Raw genomic sequence first — 19,329 nt, forward strand, 5'->3', positions numbered from 1 at the left:
CGCCTGCCCGCACGGCACTGCTTGCGGCCCGAACCGGCCCAGACCACGGCAGCAACAGCTTATCGCATCGCCGCTCTTCGAAATCAATCTGATCGCGGAAAAGAACTTCCGCATGCGAGAAAATGGATGTTAGTGCGGTGAAAAATTGTGCTATGAATTGTAATTCGCAGTTGTAGAGATAGCGGTGGTCAAATATCTGCCGCGATGCTAAGCTGAAAGTTCCCAACACCGAACAGACCTAAGCAAACCAAGCCGGTTGCGAGCTGTTGGGGAAGCCCCTCTTCTCGCCGCGCACGAGTGCGTTGCGTTTGTGTCAGAAGCGAATGCTTTAACGATATTTCTTTTTGTCTACACTGCTTCTCTTTTGTTTTTTATCGCGAAGTTAAAAGTGTGGTAATTTATTTTTGTTGCGATCATAATCAAGTGACTGCGGTCACCAAACTTGCAATTTCGCGTGTAACATCCAAAACCGCAGTTTGCGATAACCGCGGTTAAAGTTTAGTAATTACGGTTAAACTTAACTTCAGTTACTTTCGCCGTGTAACTAGGGTATAAGTTTGCCACCCAACGCCGGTATAAATCCGGCTTAGAGCGAAGGAATCTGCGTAACAAGAACCACAGCTTAAAAACGACACTGATTTGACATTTGCGTTTTGCTGCGTATCACGCACGTCGTACAGAATATTGTAATACTTCCAAAGGGAGCTTCTTCCCAGACGACTACTCTGGTCTGCTTGTGCAGTTGACGGCGCAACAAGCAGGCATTTTTGGCGGAATGCGTGCGAAACCAGCCCATGCATAGCATGCGCTATGCTGGAATGGCCCGACTTCCGGGACGAGCGCTCGAACTTCCGGCGGCCGTGCGCCGGAGAGCTCGAAGCGCCATCCAGCAACTCTAGTGGAGATCAGTGAGCTCACCTGAGCCGTAGTAGGCTTCGGTCACATTGAGCAAAAGCCCCTTGCTGGGCTCAGCCTGTTCATTGTGTAGCACATTGCTTCCTTCGAACGCTGCAGCAATCCCAGTTTTTAATAGCTCCTCCAACCCAGACATGGCCGAACGAACATCTAACTGGTCGTTGGACCCCAGTGATATCCACAGAGTGCCGAACAGAGATTCTATGGGATCACTACTGAACGAAATAACCATGTACTAAAGGGTGCAGGTACTCAACACTGCACATGGAGAAGCAACGTGCAATTCTGCAAGAAAAGAACTCGGTGCGGGAGCAGCACGCCAGCCCGCTCGGAACGGCTAGTGTGGGAACAGACGGCGGCAGCAGCGGCAGCAGCGGCGGCAGCCCTACGCGACTAGCGCCGCCACTCGGCGGCCGGTGGCAGTCGGCAAGCGGCGCACGTCGCAGGCACAGAAAGTATAAAGGAGGCTATGCACTGACATACCGGTACACTTTCGCATTTCTCCTCCGCAGTGTCACTGACATACCAGTTTGTTCTCTATTGTGCGTTCGAAAATTCGCGCCATAGCGCAAAGCCTGTACTGTTCGTGCCATCGGTCAAATCTTTCTAGTAGCTTGTATTTTCACTCGGTAACTCTCTCACGGTATAGTCAAGAGTATGGAGCGACCGTGCCCACCTTTCATTGCTGGGGGACTTGGTCACTCCACGCGCTGTACTCTGTTGGGATGAGTGACCATGCGGCATGTGTGCGATGACGGGTACAAGGGTTGTGCCATTTGCAACGGGTTTCTATGTTGTTTTTGTTTTATTCTGTTCCCGCATCTGCTATTCGTGCCAGGTTTTCCCAGCGCGCCATTACCTCTCCAATAGACCAAAACATGACTCAATAACGGTTTTCACATGCTCGCCGCGCCCTCACTTGTCACTGTCAGCGGCAAACAAGATGGTTGTATTAATGTTGTACCCTCTTTTATCTCTATCTGCCATCATGATTTCGTAACGCGTCATTTCTGTGCGTTGTGTGGGCTGCTGAAAGTGCTCCCTCCATGTGCTGTGCGCGGTTACTTTCATTTGGCTGACCACGCGGGGCCTTCGACTGCGAACCGGAGCGATTGTTCTCCTGCACGACAAACTGAAAATATCTGGAAGACAGCCGATTTCTCACCCACGCACTCTCCTTTCAACGTGTTACGTTTCGGATGCTATCATAGTCAAATAAATCACTATGCTGCTTCCCTGATATTCCAGAAACCAAGCCGACACTGGGGGTGCGTCACGGCCAGAAACACCCGACAGTGAAAGGCGTGATAGCACCGGTTTGCTACCCTTGCAATACCCATTGACACATACTATGCTGTGTGACTGTGCTTTGATTGCATTCTTGTTAATGCACTCTAGAGATGCCATGAGAACAAGAGAACAAGAGATACCAAGAGAACAAATAGCCTGATCAGGTCACTTTGTATTCAAAATGTAATTAGGTACCCCCTGTTAGAATGCTTATGCCGAAACACATTAATGCCAAAATGTCTCCTTTTAAAAAAATTATTAAAATCGAAATTGGAGTATGCTACAGTCAAACCCCACAATAATGAAATCCCATGACAGCGAAATTCTCGCGGCAATAAAATATTTTCAGGTCCTCGGCGAATCTCCAATGAAGCCCATGTATTTCATATCTCGCCGCAGCGAAATGCTTTTGGAAAGTGACACCGCGTGAACGAAATTAACAAGTCTGGTCGGCATTTTACCTACCCATTTGAAGCTAACAGTGTCCAAAAAGTGCGCAAATGCATTTTTTTTTATTGATTGATTGATTGATTGTGGGGGTTTAACGCGCCGACACAATGCAGGCGATGAGGCGCGCCGTAGTGGAGGGCTGCGGGTTAATTTTGACCACCTGGGGATCTTTATCGTGCGCCGTGCATTTTTTTTTGGACTCAAAATGCGTAAACTTCTGCCACAGCATGCTTGCATGGCTGCCGCCATATTTGTTTACACAAAAAACCGTGCAACAGGCGGCCACGGAGGCAGCCTCACAGCGACACCACCAGGGAGTGACACATGGTGACTCACGGCATGTCTTTGGCTACACTAGCCAGTTACCGCTGAACAGTGTGCGTGTGTTCCTTGCGTGTGCGGCAGTCAGCACAATTGCTCTCAATCAAAAGTGGAAGTTTTTATCACTACAACATAAGGCAGCCATCATTGCCCAAGTCAGCGGCCCAAGTGTATGAGGGGAGGACAGCACCGATGAGTTTGGAACCGCCTGCAGCTCACTCCACCATTTTCAAAAGCAAGGATGCCATTTTTTATGGCGCACGTGCACAAAATAAAACAGTGACGGCTGTGGCCTTTTTGAATGTCAACAAAGCGGTGCTCACTTTATTTTGTGGACAGCATTGAAACGTGCTACTGCCTGGCAAAGATTGTCAACATGAGAAGCTGGACGTCGCTTGCATGCTTGCACATACTGAGCAGAGTATCAGGGAGAAAAACATGCAGAGAAAGCGAACCCGCAGGATGTTTTGGATGCGTTTGACTCAATTCGGTCGTTTTTAGGTGTGCACGACAAGCAATGAAACACTTCTTGTAGTCTGAGAACTGAGCTGTGAAGTTACTGCAAGGTAAGGCTCGCAAAGTAATACTATAACCGTCCTTCGGAAATAAATTTTCGGTTTTCGGGCAATTTTCCTGCTATTTATGTTTCATTTTTGCAGCAACGAAATTCCCGCAAAAGCGAATTTTGTTGCTTTCTTTGGCGGATTCGTTATTGTGGGGTTCGACTATACTTTGGTGTGGCTGATGTATCTGACATCCATCGGCGTATCCCAGCAGCAGCCAGCACAAGATTCGCGCTGGCAACACCAGCTTTGCCCACCACACTATGTCGGCCCCTCAACACACTGCCTGCTGCGAGCTGTGGCTAGCTCATTGTTTCGCGTCATGCAGGAAACTGAATGTGGGCATGCGTCAAGGCAGTGTGGTACAGTGTGCTACGTCAAACGCGTTGAAGTGCACAGTGCTCAGTTTTCACGCCAACATGACGCGACAAACCTGACATTGCTGACATCGACTACCACTACCTAGTGTGCACACTGCGCCAGGCCATAGTGCCTTAATACACCATAGTGTGATAGTGTGTGCTCACTTTTGATACACATGATGGATGCGCTGCCCCCTGCATCTGTACAATAACGCTCTCGCGTTCCACGCTAAAAAGAAAAGCTTCGGTATCCTCCAATTATTTTAAATATATTTGAATATTCAAACAAACTGGAGCTTTTATATAATAAAAGTGACTTTGAAAGTTTCAAGTAGTCACACAGGGGTGGAACAGGGAACGTCGGTTTGGGAGAAGTCTGTAGCAGGCTTGAAGCAGCCAGAAAGGACTTTTGGAGCAGGTTCGTAGTGGACAGAAGGGCTGTTTGGCCGGAGGCTGGCACAGGCTGCTGTGCCAGTCGACGAGCGTACGCTGCTGCCAACATTTGTCGGCATTTTTTACGTCGTCTACGCGTAGACTGCGCAAGGACAGCATCGTAGCATAATTAATGCTGGACCGTCCTCCACACAAGCAAAGCTAACTCCAAAGTTCACGGGCGAAAAATGAGTAAATACCCCACTACAAAGGCGAACTGAATTAACAAGCGAGGGGAAAGTGTCCAAAGCCCTGTTTGTTCAATACATGCAGCTATGCTCATCAAAAATGGCCGACTAAATTGAAGTTTACATCCAATAAACTGCAACCTGACATGCGAATATTATTGTTTTTTATCTGTTTACGATGCGACACAAAAACATTTCACTCACTTTTGGTTATCTTAAATTGATTGTAGTGCAGCAGCCGGTACTGGCAAAACAGAAGCGCGCAAATGCAACACAAATAAATTGTGAGAAACCCGAAGTCCCGGCGCATTCCCCATTCCTCGCCGCCCGCCACCGAGGCGAGAGGGGAAGGTTCCCTCTCTCTCTCTTCGGCGGCCGCGCGTCTCTCGCCGCGAGACAGGCATGTCGTTGCGGTGGCATGGCGGAGACCCTCCTCACGTGACCGGTTTGTCGGGGCCCTGGGGCGCCGGACCGGCTCTCCGAAGCTGGGGTCCGGGGGTGCCCGGGACAAGGGAAGGGGTTTTTGGGTTCGAGCAGTCAGACACCACAGACGTGAGAGTACAGAGCTCCGGCTTTGTCTTCCTTTGTCTGCCCCCACTGTGCCTTTCTCCTGATCTTCACCAGTCGGCTGGGTCAGGACGAGCGAAGAGCCCAATTATTGGAGGGCCCAACAAATGCGGGTTTGGCCATTCGTTTGTGTCTTGCGTGTTCCTTGCTGTTCTCTGCCGCTACGCCAGTTGGCGGTCCGTGGCGGAGTTCAGTGGAGCTAGCCTTGCGGCCGTCTCGAGTGCGAGCTAGGTCGCCGTAAGTACCTTGGTCCCCACAAAGTCCAAAGGTGGTGAAGTGGCATAGTGCCTGTGGCCTTACAGCAAAAGCCGACTTCTACAGTCACTCATAGCTTTGACAAAACCAAAACATAACCGCAGTGAAACCGAAAACACGATGTTTCAGCCAAGATTTCGGGCACAGGGCATCACAGCGGTTTTATGTCGTTGCTCAATTCAGGCTCTGTGGCGCAGAACGGCGGTCGAGAACGAGTTTTAGTGCAATAGAGGTGGTTTGGCGCAGGATGGCGCAGGTAAACAAATTTGGCGCTCAATGGCGCAAATGGCGCGCAGCTGTTCCACCCCTGCACAGCAAAAATGTAACAAGCAAATTGTACTTACGACTCATATTTACTTTGAAGAAGGCCAAAAATGGCTGGCAGTACTATCTGGCACATGTCTAAGGTCCATATTTGCCTGAAAGAAAAAAGAAAGAAGAAAAGAGAGCCAGTTGATAAGTCAGAAGTGAATTCCTGGGTGAACGTCAAGCAATAAAACAGAATGAGAAGCTATGTATTCCTGCATTTTCATGGTACAAGGGATCGAAAAAGCTGCAGAAAACAGCGACTGAACGAACTTTGATTGGACCTGAGCATGCTCACTGTTGGCAAACAAAATATAAGAAACAAACTGCTGTGTACACTTATGCGAGCAAGGCGTTTCGAGTATCCAGGAAGTGCGCCTGCCCTGCTCAGCGTCGTGCAGGCGGACGCCTTCCTTTTCCTTCCGGTCTGGCGATCACAGCCAACTCACTCTCTCTTCTCTAGCACGTCTCGCATGAAATAAAACACACTTATCCCGGCATTTGTGTCGAGTGGCCTTCACTGCCTGGGCCCCAGGGGTGCAAACATAACAGAAATGAACACAAATAAAACTAATGAATAAAACATGACAACTAAAGCACAAACACCTGTAAAGGAAGCAGAGGGGAGTAGTCAGGGAGAGAGTGAAAAAATAATTACTGCTGGGAAGAGTATCCTTCACCCAGGACACCAAAGAATGCCTAAACTTGCTAGCCAGGTATGCAACTTCCTTGTTAAGATTTAAATATGGATAAAATGCAAGTTTGTCTCATTCGAAAGATTGCCTCATTAGAACAACACTGACACCACTTTTAATGCAAACTTCACTAAAATAGGCTATATAATTAGAAAAAAAGAGAATGGCCATGCGACCCACTAGCTCATTTCCTGAGGTAGAACTTATGACGTATTATGGGCAGCTGTGCAATTGGCTGTGGCCGCTAAAATCCAACGCAAAATTAAACAGGGGTTACAAGCTCGCAGAATGAGCTATTTGCACTTAAATTAATGCATACTCTTTCTATAGCAGTAAGAGTGGTGGGGTAAACAATGGAAATTACAGATGCACAACTAAACATAGAAGCACCAGTGCGTACTGCATGCACTATGCCGGTTATAGCTGCACAGCTACCCGGCGCGTTGAGCTTACGCTGGCTAACTGGTATAGTGAAATTGTCTTCTGTGGTTCTGTTTGTCGAGCATACCCAATGTTTCACAAAACAAGAACTATCCAGCCGTAACAAACATTATCCAGGCATAAATCCGGTCAAAAACAAAGTGAGTGCGGTCAGTGGTTTGAGCAGTATGGTGGCGCCATCTAGGAGGACTGACAGCAAACAAGACGTTCCACTGTTCACTGTAGCCCCAGTCTGCATACTTGTATTCTCTCTTCAGTGCTTTCCCTGGACACATTATCGCAGATTTCACGAAGCACACGATTCAGTGGGAGAATCAAAATTATGGTGCAAACTGGTTAATTTATCAGTGAATAAAGCATTGTTTGGTGCTGGACAAGCGCTGGGGGCACTATAAAACAAACTTGTACTTTGTCTGTATGGCCCCTTTAATGATGAACTCGTGTTTCATTCACATAAGCTTTGCTGTGCTGTACAGTTAAACCTCAATGTAATGAACTTCAATGTAACGAAACCCTCGATGTAACGAACAACGGAATTTTTCGTAACTTCAAATGTATTTTCACCCTCTGTGCAACGAATTCCCGTTTGCAGGAATTTCAATGTAACAAAGTTTCATGGAGAACTAGGCACGAAATTTAAGTTAAGAGGTATATTTTGGGAGATGCAAGCACCGAAATGGGGTCTCAATAAAATGCGAACGGCAACACGGGCCACCCAATGCCGCAGGTGCAGCGAGCCACGGAGTCTGTGAGCGAGCCCCTTGTCTACAAACTGTGTAGCGTGCATACACGGCTGGCGCATTGTTTCCCATCTGTGCGGGCATCAGCGTGAACTGCATGGAGCGTTTTCTCCCCGCAAAAATGCAAAACGTGCCCCGCAAGCCACAGGCGCGCTGACGCAGCGATGTGGGTAGCTCCAGCGACCGCTTCTAACCGCTCGCTGAATCACAACTCGAGGGGCAAACGAGAGGGGCACGCGAGAAATAATAATAATAAAAAAAGGACAACGTGGGCGAAATTTTCACACTAAAACGTCATACGCGCCGCTTACGAAAGCGCCCATCGAATATCCTCCGCGGTGGTAAGCCTAATCGCCTCTGGCGGGGCCGCCGCCGCCGCATGCTGCCGCTTTGCCCTTCGTTCGAGTTCGCTCAAGCTTGTTGGGTTTCATTGTTCCAGCAAGCATTTGTGAATCTTCATGAGCCTTGCGCACACGTTATTTTCACACTCGCATTGCCATTGCGTGCCGGCGGCGGCTTCTGCCTCAGCCAGGAAGTGACTCGCGCTACAAGCGGCAGTGGGAGGAGCCTGACCAGTTGCGCCAATGGGGAGGTGTGCACCTCGGGAGCTTCGAAGCGCTCGGGGATGACGGCTGGCCAGACGATTAGGCTTACCGCCGCGGAGGATATTTGATGGGCGCTTTCGTAAGCGCTGCGTATGACGTTTTACAGTGAAAATTTCGCCCACGTTATTCGCTTTTTCTCTCGCATGCCCCTCTCGTTTGCCCTTCGAGTTGCGTTTCAGCGAGCGGTTAGAAGCGGTCGCTGGAGCCACAGAGTTTCTCACTAACTCACCTAGAGTGGAATCTGGCGCTAGCGTAAACGTGATTCGGCGAAGGCGCTCTACGCCTCCATGAGTGCCACCATGGTGTGTAGTTCGGCCGGAAGTTCGGCGTGGCATGGCCGGCAATGACTTTGTGGCTACGCAAATTGAGTTTTTGTTTAAAAAATTGCTGCCAAAAGTGCCGCTGTTAACAAATTTTACTTTGTATAAAAATGCTGTGTTCCAGCGCTTAAATTAAGAACTGAATTTGAGGGTTAGAAAGAAAAACAAAACAAGAGTCCTGCATATGGCTCACGCCGCCAGATACAGCGGGCATTCCCGGATATATTTTTAAATTATTACGTACTCCAAACTGGATGAGGTTCTCTTTGGTTTCTTGTAATATTAAGCTGATAAAAATATTTAGGTTCTCCTAAACTGTGCTCTTGCTTCCTCTCAATACAATATCATTATCGTATGTTACGCGTTTTGGCAGGCGAAGCAGATGCAACATAGAGATGCAAGAATGATGCAATCGCGTCGTATTTATTTGCTTTGTCCAGGCAGATATAAATAAACTTAAAGGCGGAGCCTATTACCGCAAGTAAGTCTTCAAGCACGCGCGAAAGGATTATGAAATTTCACGAATGCGTTAAATGGCAAATAAATACTGGCTTGTCGAGTAGCTATGTATGTTGCCTCATTGCACCTGGCCAAGGCAGTGCGTGCTTCAAGGAGTAAGTAAACGCAGCGGCGGCGACGAGCGATGCGAAAATCGCAACTGAATGTGTGCAGAAAACGGAGAGTGTGGGCTAGTGTAGCTATTTTGTGGCTGTAGTGTGGGCGGCGCCAGCAAGCGGTATGATGCGGTATATAACAGGCCGCTGGGACCCTAGCTCGCCTTTTGTTGGCCAGAAGCAGCTCACAAGCGAGCGGCAGCGGCGATACAGTGAACTGTAGCGACGAGCGACGACGACAGAGGACATTGGCGGCAGTGTATTAATTTTTTCGCTTGTCGCTGTCACCCAGTGCACTCTGCTGTTGTACCTTTTGAGTTACGTTTTCGATGTCGCTTGTCACCGTCACTGCATGTGGTCACCCCTTCATCTTAAGAAACTCGCTGCTAACGCGAGCACATGCGTTAAGTGCTAATCACGCTGTTATTAGACATATCTGTGATAGCCATTGAATGCCAGAAAGTGGCATCCCGAAAACGAAAAGCATACCGAAAACAGAACTAACAAGCACTTCCAAGCCGAGAAACCTAATCCATAGCCCTTTGTACTAGCCACTTGCTGCCAATCCGATTCACACACTACCCACAATTCCCATGTTGGCGTGCGATCGCAGCGACACTTTCCGCTCTAGGTGATATTGAGAAACTCTATGGCTGGAGCTACCCGCATCATGTGGGTGGTCTCCGCGGCTGCGTCAGCACGCCTGTGGCATGCGGGGCGCGTTTTTGCGGGGAGAAAACGCTCCATGCGGCTCACGCTGATGCCCGATGTATACACGATTAAGCTCCAATAGAAACAGAAACAGTGCACCAGTCATGTATGTGCGCCATGTTTTTTTCTGCAAAAAATGCTTCACAGGATACACTTCATTAAAACCGCGAATTTCAATGTAACGAAGTAAATTAAGAATTTTACAGACTTCGTTACATCGAGGTTTAACTGTAAATTACAAAAAGCTTAAAATAGCTTACAGGTGTGCTGATTGCCATGGTACTTTACAAAGCAACAGGCCTTGAAATCCCAGTCAAAACACATGCATGGCAAACGACCAAGGCAAGGGAACACCCACATGTGTTCTTGTGGGAGCACCTGGGTTGTTGTGCATATCTTGTCTCGTGGCTGCAACCTGCACTTCCCTTACTGCCACATAATGAAACACTATGCTGATTTCATCACACGTGCAAGCTTTTTGAGGCTTTTGTAATACACAGTGCTGGGATGGCAGGTGGAAGACTGCCATGAATTCACGTGTTTAATAAGATGGTGGTACACATAGCCTGTAAGTATTATAATTCCTTGTTTGGTGATGGTTATGTCCCTTAGTGTAACTTTTTTGTTACCCGTTCTTTCCCTCTTGTACTGTAGATAATCAATGATATTACTTTCTTGCAGCAGCGAGAAATAGGCATGTACCATCTGAAGTATACTATCCGAAATGTGTCGTCAAAATGAACCAAAGAAGCACAAAATGTGCATTTGTTTCCTCTACTTGCACCTGCAGAAACAGTTACATGTATGGTGTATTTTTCTTTATCTTGAGATAACCAAAGGGCTTAGAAAAATTAGTGACTCCTTCCACAGTGAAGGCATCTTGCTATGTAGAGAAGTTCTCAAGAAAGTTTTTACATGCTGGACTCGCACTGACAGCCCGCCATTTACTACCAAATGGTGCAGCCACTGCCAGTCCCGCGACACTACTTGGTTGGCCTGGCTATTGGCGTTGCAGCAGCCCTATTACACGAAAAGAAAAACTTGCACCGCACGATTCGAAAACAGCATAAAGGAACAGGAAAGCCCGCACTTTATTATTGTTTTATCTGAGGGCACGTCTTTAAAGGAGCCATGAAGAGAAAACAAACGTTTGTTTTATTCGAAAGATTAGGTGTTTCATAGTACCCTAAGCGCTTTCCCGGAAGCAAATGATGCTTTATTCACTGAGAAATAAGGCAATTTAAGCCAAAATTTTAAATCTCCCGCTAAATTGCACATTTCGTGACGTGAACAATGGCATCATATGAGCCGGTCCATGAAACAGATACTTAGTATGTCGACTCCATATAGCACCCACACGCGGGAATCAAACAGGAACCGGTAGTCATGCCAAAACCGAGACGGCGGCCATTTTAAAAATACTAATAAAACCTAGTGCACCCGCAGCCCTAGTCATGGAATCGCCTGATCCGGCGAACAAAACTCTCGCCGAGAAGCTCGGGCTTGCATTTAACAACCTCACACCACTTGAATGCTCAATGCTTCCAAGTGCACGAGCGGCAGGAGTTGTGGGATATGCGGATGGACCGGAAAGCGACCATTCCGCGATAGCCACAACAGACGTCGGCACCGCTGCCTCGTCAGCCCCGTCGCGACGGACGAATACAGACTGGTACGTATGTGCCGTATTTTTATTACGGTTAACAATAGTTCAATTTCAGTAGCAGTATCGCTTATGCCAGTTGGCCGGTGTCGTGTATGGAAAGCCGTTTGCGCGAGCTCTCTGCTTCGATCAGAAAGATACGAGCGTCAATGCGCGGTGTGTACGGCATTTTTTCCCCCAATGTCAGAGCGCTTTGACGGCGATTTGATGAAGCCGGCGACGAGCGCCAGCATGTCCCAGGAGTGAGCTAACGTAAGGGTCCCTGCCGTAATCACTTCCTTGGAAATGAAGCGAGCACACTCATACTTGCTCTAGCTCTCTTTCTCCTCCGTTTGCAAAGTTCACAAAATGTAGCCACCTGCTTCGCCGAGGTTCGTTGTTGGGCAGCACATGAAAGGAGATCTCCTCACCGGCGGGGATGTCGCACTCCCTCGACGATTTGCCCGTACTACATGGGCATTTCAAAACGCAGCAACGAAATTTCATTGGAAAGTACTCGAACAAACTGAAGTTTTCGGTGGTTGTAAACTGGAAACGAGCTCCTAACAACAGCAGCAAGCCAACACCATTCCAAAACTTCTGCGACGACTGTCACTATCTCGTCGCTGCTTGCTGTTCCTTACTTCCCTCGTTTCTATTTTTACCTTTGCTGGCAGGCGATATGACGGCCAACCTCCTGTGAAGGGATTAAGATACCAAGCAAGCTCGCGGCTGTACGTACTTAACGATTCGTTGGCCCTGAAGAGCCTCGAACCCGAAAATTCGTCTGCGCAACGGTGGCGACGGCGAGATGTCGAGTTTGGCTGGCGGTAGTTTCGTACGCATTGGCATACACGCTGGTGTGTTTATTCGGAACTTCAACTGTTTACTCCAGCGTTCTTAGTGTCATAAAAGAAATGTGCAGTATGTTTAACGGGCATATAGCTCACTATGCAAACTGGTAAGTGCTGCCTAAATTGCGTTTGCTTTTGCCGGCCTCCGCCAATCGCAGAGCATTCTAGTGTGACATCATAGGTGGTGTTGCGGGAAATGAGCTGGTGGGTCGCATGGTCATTCCCTTTTTTCCTAATTATGTAGCTTATTTGAGCGAAGTTTGTGTTAAAAGTGGTGTCAGTATGGTTCTAACGAGGCAATCTTTCGAATGAACCAAACTTGTGTTTTCTCTTCATGGCTCCTTTAAATATCGCTTTTCATCTCACGTAAAGATAAAAGTATGCTGCCGCACGGCTCACTGCCATGGTTGCCAGCATTTGTTTTGGCTGGTACAGTGTAGACCGCTTATAACGTATGCCGCGGGAGCCGCGAAAATCCGCACTATAAGCGGTACCGCACTATAACCAAAACACGCGCTAACTCAACCACATCGCCACCTATCTCTGAAGTCAACCTATATTTATCATCACTCAAACGCACAGCACTTAAAAACGAAGGCACGGTCTATATTTCGTATTATTTTTAACATCAGCCGCTGCTGCAGGGCAAAAGCGCAGTCTCACAAACGGCGAGCGCGGCTTTAACTTCCGTTGTGTTTGTTTTGAAAGACCATGGCTGCGTTTTTAGCGTCTATGAACAGATGCCGCAAGACGTGATAAAAACGCCAGCGGGATTTTTTTTTTTTTTTAACCCCACCTTGTGTTCACGATGCCGAAGGCGGCTGCTTATCAGCGCAACGTACTGGTGGTGGAAATCTTCGGCTTCGCGCGGCTCAAATGTTCGGAAAGGGAAAGAGCGGTGGCTTATCTGCAACAACGTTCTAAAGCGTGAACCGCGTGGTAGATTTGGTATCGCGAAAACGTGCAGTGCACGCCAGCGCGGATACAACTGGCGTGGTGTGGGTGGCGCGGTAAGAGGCGGCAACATGGCGTCGGCACTGGCTGTGAAGCGGTGCAGGCAGTTCCAGTAAGTTTCAGCGACCGCTTCTAACCGCTCGCTGACATGCCGCACGGGGCGCAAGCGAAAGTGCTCATGCAAGAAAAGAGCTAATAATGTTGGCGAAAAGTGGAATATAAACTGCCATCCACGCTGCTTGTGAAAGCGCCCATCAAAAAATACCGCGGTGGTAAGCCTAAACATCTCTGGCGCGGCTAGCCGGCTCGGAGCGCTGAGAATCTCCCGCCATTAGTTACGCGTCTCCCCATTGGTGCAAGTCGTCAGGCTCCTCCCACCGCCACGCGAAGAAGCCACCGCGAGCGCGGAATCGTCGTCACAAACACGAAAAAAAAAAAAAAAAAAAAAAAAAAAAAAAACTCGCACAACGCCGATGTGCACGATTCGTGCGCGAAAACGGGCCATGTGGTTCACGATTAATAAAATCAACTTGCCGCGCCCGGATGGGGAGACTGTCGCTATCTTCCGAGGTGCATCAAGCAAGGTCAGTTGTGGTTATCAGGTACGCACGAACTAAAGGGTGCCTATTTTTTTTTTTCTTTGGGTGTCTACGTTAGTGGAGGGCAAGGGGTGCACGCTGCGTCAGATGGCCGATTTCATCCTTTCTTTTTTCTTTTGCTACCCTAAAACGATGCCTCAGCTGCGCCGGTCGATCAGCAGACCCGCCGAAAAACCGCACTCTAAACGGTATTGTGCTTCGGCCAACCGCATCTTAAGCGGTATGCTTATGCATTGAGTTCTATGGGAGGCAAACCGGTGGTCGCAAAAACCCGCGTTATATCCGGTCCCGCACTATAAGCGGTTACGTTATAAATGGTCTACACTGTAAATCTAAAAATTCCTTTCAATGTTGTATGGTGCTGTCAGTAAAACCGCGTTGGTTTAACATGTTTTAAGTGATGCCCTTTCATTTGGGATAGAGAACATACCCTCCACAGAATCAGTTGGCCGCCCTTTTAAAGGGACACTGAAGACAAAACCGAAGTTGGTCTAGATAGATAGATTGGCATCCGCAGAAAACGAATATACCAGCTTCGGGGCCAGTACCTCACAAATAATCGCATACATAATAAAAAAATGAAGCCCAGCAGAGATAATGTCAATGGTGACTGAGTGGTTGTGCCAAGAGTCACGTGACGAACAACAGGACGAGAATCGCACAGACAAGCCCTCAAAGAAACACAAAATCTTTCTTTGCACGTCCTCTTTCATCAGTCATAAACAATTATAAATGTACAGGTATAATTCAAGCCATGCCGACATTCGCAAGCTGCCAGGCCGCGGCGCCGATGGCGGTTGCTATGGTTACTGCAGGTTCGGCGAAGTCACATGCCTGTTATCTCCTGGTTTACATCATGGCGGCAAATAGCGCTTCGGCCTTCCCTAGTTCCACTCTTCTGTGGACAGTAATTTGCATCCGAAAGAACAAGTTTTTGCTCCCTCACGTAGCGCTGCCTGCCTGAACGAAGTTTTGCACCCAGGCCGGCGGCGACCGAAGCTGTGTGTGTTGTGGTCACGTTCCCTTTGCGATGAAATTCGACGCCGTGTTACGCCAGGTGGCACTGTGCTTTATGTTGGAATTATCACTACATAGCGACAATTCGACCCGGCACCGGGTATGAAGAGTGTGCACAAGTTTTTTTAAAAACCTTCTCGGCTTGCACTGGAGTGAAAGACTGTTCGTCCCCGTAAATCTCAAGAAGTGAACACTACCCTAACGATAAACAGGAGGCGATCGATCGCTTGTTAATTTCGCGCTTCATCCTCAAAGTGCATGCCATGATGATGTGTTTGTTCGAAACCATTTCTTGGCTGTCTTGAAGTTGAATAAAATGTGCGCGTCAAACTGGGTCTTTTGATTCAGGGCGTTGTGTGCTGCTATGCTCCCACTACGGTGCGTACTTAGGTAAAATGATATTTGTATCATGTCATGCACATTTTTCATTCCATACTGGCAGCAAGGTGTAGTAGTGGTTTGGACGCTTGTAAAAGCTCTAGGCACACTTCTGGCAGATGGGCTAATAGGCAACTCACTTCGCAAAACATTCAACAGATGGCGTAATGAGCTTTACCATATCGCGACAGCAAAATTTACCGTTGCATGCTGGTACTAGTTAAACTAACAGATGGTGCCACGTTACTAAGCAGAGTGCATCGAAGTGACTAAAACCAGACTATCCATAACGAGAATGCAAATCAAAAGACCGCCCCTGTCATCATTCTCGCTGCGGTTGCACTGCCCGCTAGGCGTTTCGTAGGTAAAGGAAAAGGCTGCGCGGCACATTCACATTGTTAACCACCATTTCACATCTTGTGCGGCACCAAGATTGACGCACAGAGAGTGGCAGGTAACGGAAGGGTGGGGCGGGCAAGTTGTTTTGCCGTGTGCGCCGAGTGTGCGACCAGTGGCTCCTGCGGCTGCACTGGTTCACTCGGTAGGTTTTAGTTTTCCTGCTAGACCACACCACTGTCTCACTCACTTCTGGCAAACTGTTGACGTCACGCGAAACGTCACAAAATGGCACGAGGAATGAAATGTGTTTTTTAATTGCTAAGTTCTCGGCAATTAAAGCATCTTTTGTCACCGAATAAACACTGAGAGGGCTTCGGGACAGTTGAACTTTCGCCTTTAATGCAGGCTTGCGCCTGTGACTATCATGAGATTTCTTGCGCAGTGAAGGATGATTTGGGACAGGTTGCAACTCCAAGAGTTTTAACACAGTGAAGAATAAACTTGCAGAGTCTCAAAAATGAAACTGCCGCAGCAAGCTCTTCCTATGCCTACCAAAAATATGGGATATAATGCACTGCAGCAACACCCCCTTGGTCATGAGCCACTTTGCAGTGATGTTGCCGCAAGTATCCACTGCAGCATACTACAAACACCATCGTAAGTCAGTTCAATGTTAGATCACAACTGTATCACAACTCAGCTCTACCATCACCATCACCACCACCACCACCACCACCACCACCATCATCAAACGATCACCTGTGGTGATCATCGACTGATCGGCGGAAAAAGAAAACGTTTTTTTCTCAGACTCTGAAAGTGCTCAGACGCCGTTCTTAGCCTTACAGCCAGTTCAAGGCAATAAACACAGCACTACTCCCAGAGTACAGAAATCCATCATCTCCTCAGTAACAATATGCAACCTCTGACAGTGCTTGTTCTGTCTGAGGTTGCATATTATGTGCATATTTGCGTATGCTTGCATAATTATTATTGTGCTTCCACCAGCTGAAAATATACCAGCTGTGTCGGGTTACACTTAAAATCTAAAGGACACTGCATTGTTGCACCACCCCCATGTGGGAATGCCACATGAGCACGCAGAACCTGACCACATCGGGAGCACACTTTCGTCAATAAGTCGGAGGTAGAAGAGGAACCAGTATAAAAGGTTGTTACACCGTAGATTCAGCATTCCGTCTGTTTTCCGGGTAAATTCAACATGCAGTTCCAGCCCTTGCGCACTATTTTGTGACATGTGAGCGAGCCCATTAAGTATTTTCCCGTCTACGGAATATGCTGAAAAACTCTGCAGGACCTCTGCTAAAGGAATATGCCTGCCCCTTGTCATCCCATGGCTTCACTACAACTAAGTCAGGGTGACGCGTACTTAGTGAACTAAGCTTCAGGACTAACAGTCACCATTCTGTAGTGGTCATGCATGAAAAGCAAGCTTCCACTCACGGCCTTAGAACTAGGACATTGAGAATGTCAACTAGAGTGGACTGGTCGTTCATGTTGATAGCTGCCTCGAGTGCCACCTGAAATACAAAAAAAGAAGAATATGCTCAGAACAGGGTGACACTACTGTTCACATGCAATAAATAAACACTATGAACGATGTGTAATTGTAATTACACTCGTAATGCATGAAACTACTACACTCAAACCCTGTTATAACCCAACGGGATATAATGAAATAATGGATATAACGAAGTAAAGGGAATTCCCCTTGAAATCTCCATAGAGAATCACGCATTTGAAACCTTGTTGTAACGAAGTAAAATAGACCTGTCAATAGATATAACGAACAATATTAGTCTCCCCTCCAAACAATAACCCCACCGCGGTGCGTGAAGTGCTCCACAGAGTTCCACACTTGTTTAACGCCATTGTTTTAAAACTCCCGTATCGACACACGCAGTCAAGCCAGCAATCCTCCTCGCTCAGTCAGAGGGGCGGAGCAAGGAGCATGGCTCTCTCAACATCGGTGCCGACGTGCTATTGTCGCAGATGTCACCGGACAAACTGACAACAAAGACGCTGTGGTCTACCATGCCCACGCGTTCCACGTGCCAGTGTCGTCACACGCACTCTATGCGGTTGACCTCCTACGTCGTTTCTTCGGTGCCCATGGCGATGGCGAAAACGGCATTAACGCGATGGCCACCGCTGAAGAGGAAGTCTTTCACTTGCGATGTCCGAAAAAAAGGAGCATCACAAGACTTTTTTCCAGCTGTGTCTAGCGGACAATTAACTAGGCAGTGTGCGCATTTAACAAGCAAAATGTTTGTCTTCGATTCAATTTCCTTCGCATGTGTGGTCGCGTGTAGCAGTACAGTGGGCCGCGAGGCGATATCCTTCTTCGCATACTTATAGGTGTGCATCCAAGTGAGCATACATTGCCGTAAACTGTTATAATTGATATAATGAAATAATTGCAGTGCCCTTTCAACTTCATTATAACGAGGTTTGGGTGTACTAAAATTCCCTTCCCTATAGCAACCGCCTCTGAAAACAACCACGGCAGACCATTTTAAAAAATAATCTACACAAGCATGTATGAAGGAGGCAACGTGACGCAACTGCACGTGCAGAAAAAAACTTCGAATTGGTGTTTAAAAAAATGCTGCGTGCCATAACCCAAGCACTGGACCTTTTGTAGCTTTCTTGGCATTTGTACGATGAAAGCTGCCTCCAATTCCTAGCCACTAATAAGGAAGGGAGTTTTCTCCCTCTCACTTCCCTTACATCTCAGACCGTAAGCTTAAACATTTATTCACTGCAAACTTCAACATCTCTGGCTACATTTTAGCTAGGGAAACGAGAGATGGGACAAGGAAGAACAGTCCAAGACAGCATCAGAACAATTTTCCCTATTCGTGAGTTCACAAATCGCAAACTGAAAATACCACAGCGCGGCGGGTACCAGTTTCTGGAATCCCTTCATTTTTCCAATTAATTGTGAAGTTGTTGCTGACGAGCACAGTGTATTGTAAAACAAGGGGTGCTAACCTGCTTATACGGGACCACTTGTTTCAAACATTTAATGATCCTTGATGAGGTTAATGTCAGAACCATAGCAAAGTAGTAATCTCACCTTGAAGTCTTTGGAGCTCCAGTGAGCCAGCACAATCCGGATGTTCTTGAGGCGGTTGTGGAGGACTGCCACGAGTGTCTTGTGTTGTTCCCCAATTGTGGCCAGAGCCTCGGCCTCGGACACTTCGGGCACCCCAGCGCTGCCCAGGCGCAGGCTCGCTTGCAGATGCCGCTGCACAAGGTGAACAGCAGCAACTTTTATGCAGCATGTTGCTGGAGTATACAGCTAGCAGACTGCCCCAAAAATGCCAAACGAAGACCACAGGTGAACGTCGCTAAACACAGCCAGTCCCATCACCCCTTTAGTGGGCACTTCGGGAGACAGCTACATACCAATGGCACAAATGAAGAATATTAACAAAATATAATATGCATTATGCCCGTTTCTTTGAGCTTTCAGCTCACTGGCTAAAATAAAATGTAACTCCAGGCATAAAATATTTTCTGCATTATTACAGCTGTGCCTCAGTACTGACTCCATTGTCAAAGAACTCTAATTATAAAAAAAAAAATGGGGGCGGGGCACATGATTTGACTGCATTACAGAAGCTCACATTTTGAACAGTGGACAGAGCAGTAAGAAATCAAGGTTACCTACTACACCTCATGGAAGCTCACTTTTTGCATAGTGGACAGCGCTGCAATGTGCCAAAGTTATAGAGCCATATGTAA

The 19,329-nt window shown here is 47.7% G+C and overlaps 1 protein-coding gene across 4 annotated transcripts in view; it reads right to left on the reverse strand.

Annotated features, from left to right (window-relative positions):
- Window positions 1-19,329, reverse strand: part of Kat80 (katanin p80) — a 259,184-nt gene that overhangs the window by 38,737 nt on the left and 201,118 nt on the right. For all 4 annotated transcript variants that reach the window (XM_077686673.1, XM_077686671.1, XM_077686672.1 and 1 more), the window contains 3 exons: window positions 18,659-18,829; window positions 17,023-17,099; window positions 5,688-5,762 (listed from right to left, as the gene is read on the reverse strand). In XM_077686673.1, coding sequence (XP_077542799.1) covers window positions 5,688-5,762; window positions 17,023-17,099; window positions 18,659-18,829 — 323 coding nt within the window. The remainder of the gene's footprint in view (window positions 1-5,687; window positions 5,763-17,022; window positions 17,100-18,658; window positions 18,830-19,329) is intronic.

The sequence above is a fragment of the Haemaphysalis longicornis genome, unplaced genomic scaffold (genome assembly GCF_048455015.1).
Source record: "Haemaphysalis longicornis isolate Haplotype H1 unplaced genomic scaffold, Haemaphysalis longicornis Haplotype H1 scaffold_1, whole genome shotgun sequence".
Classification (NCBI taxonomy): domain Eukaryota; kingdom Metazoa; phylum Arthropoda; class Arachnida; order Ixodida; family Ixodidae; genus Haemaphysalis; species Haemaphysalis longicornis.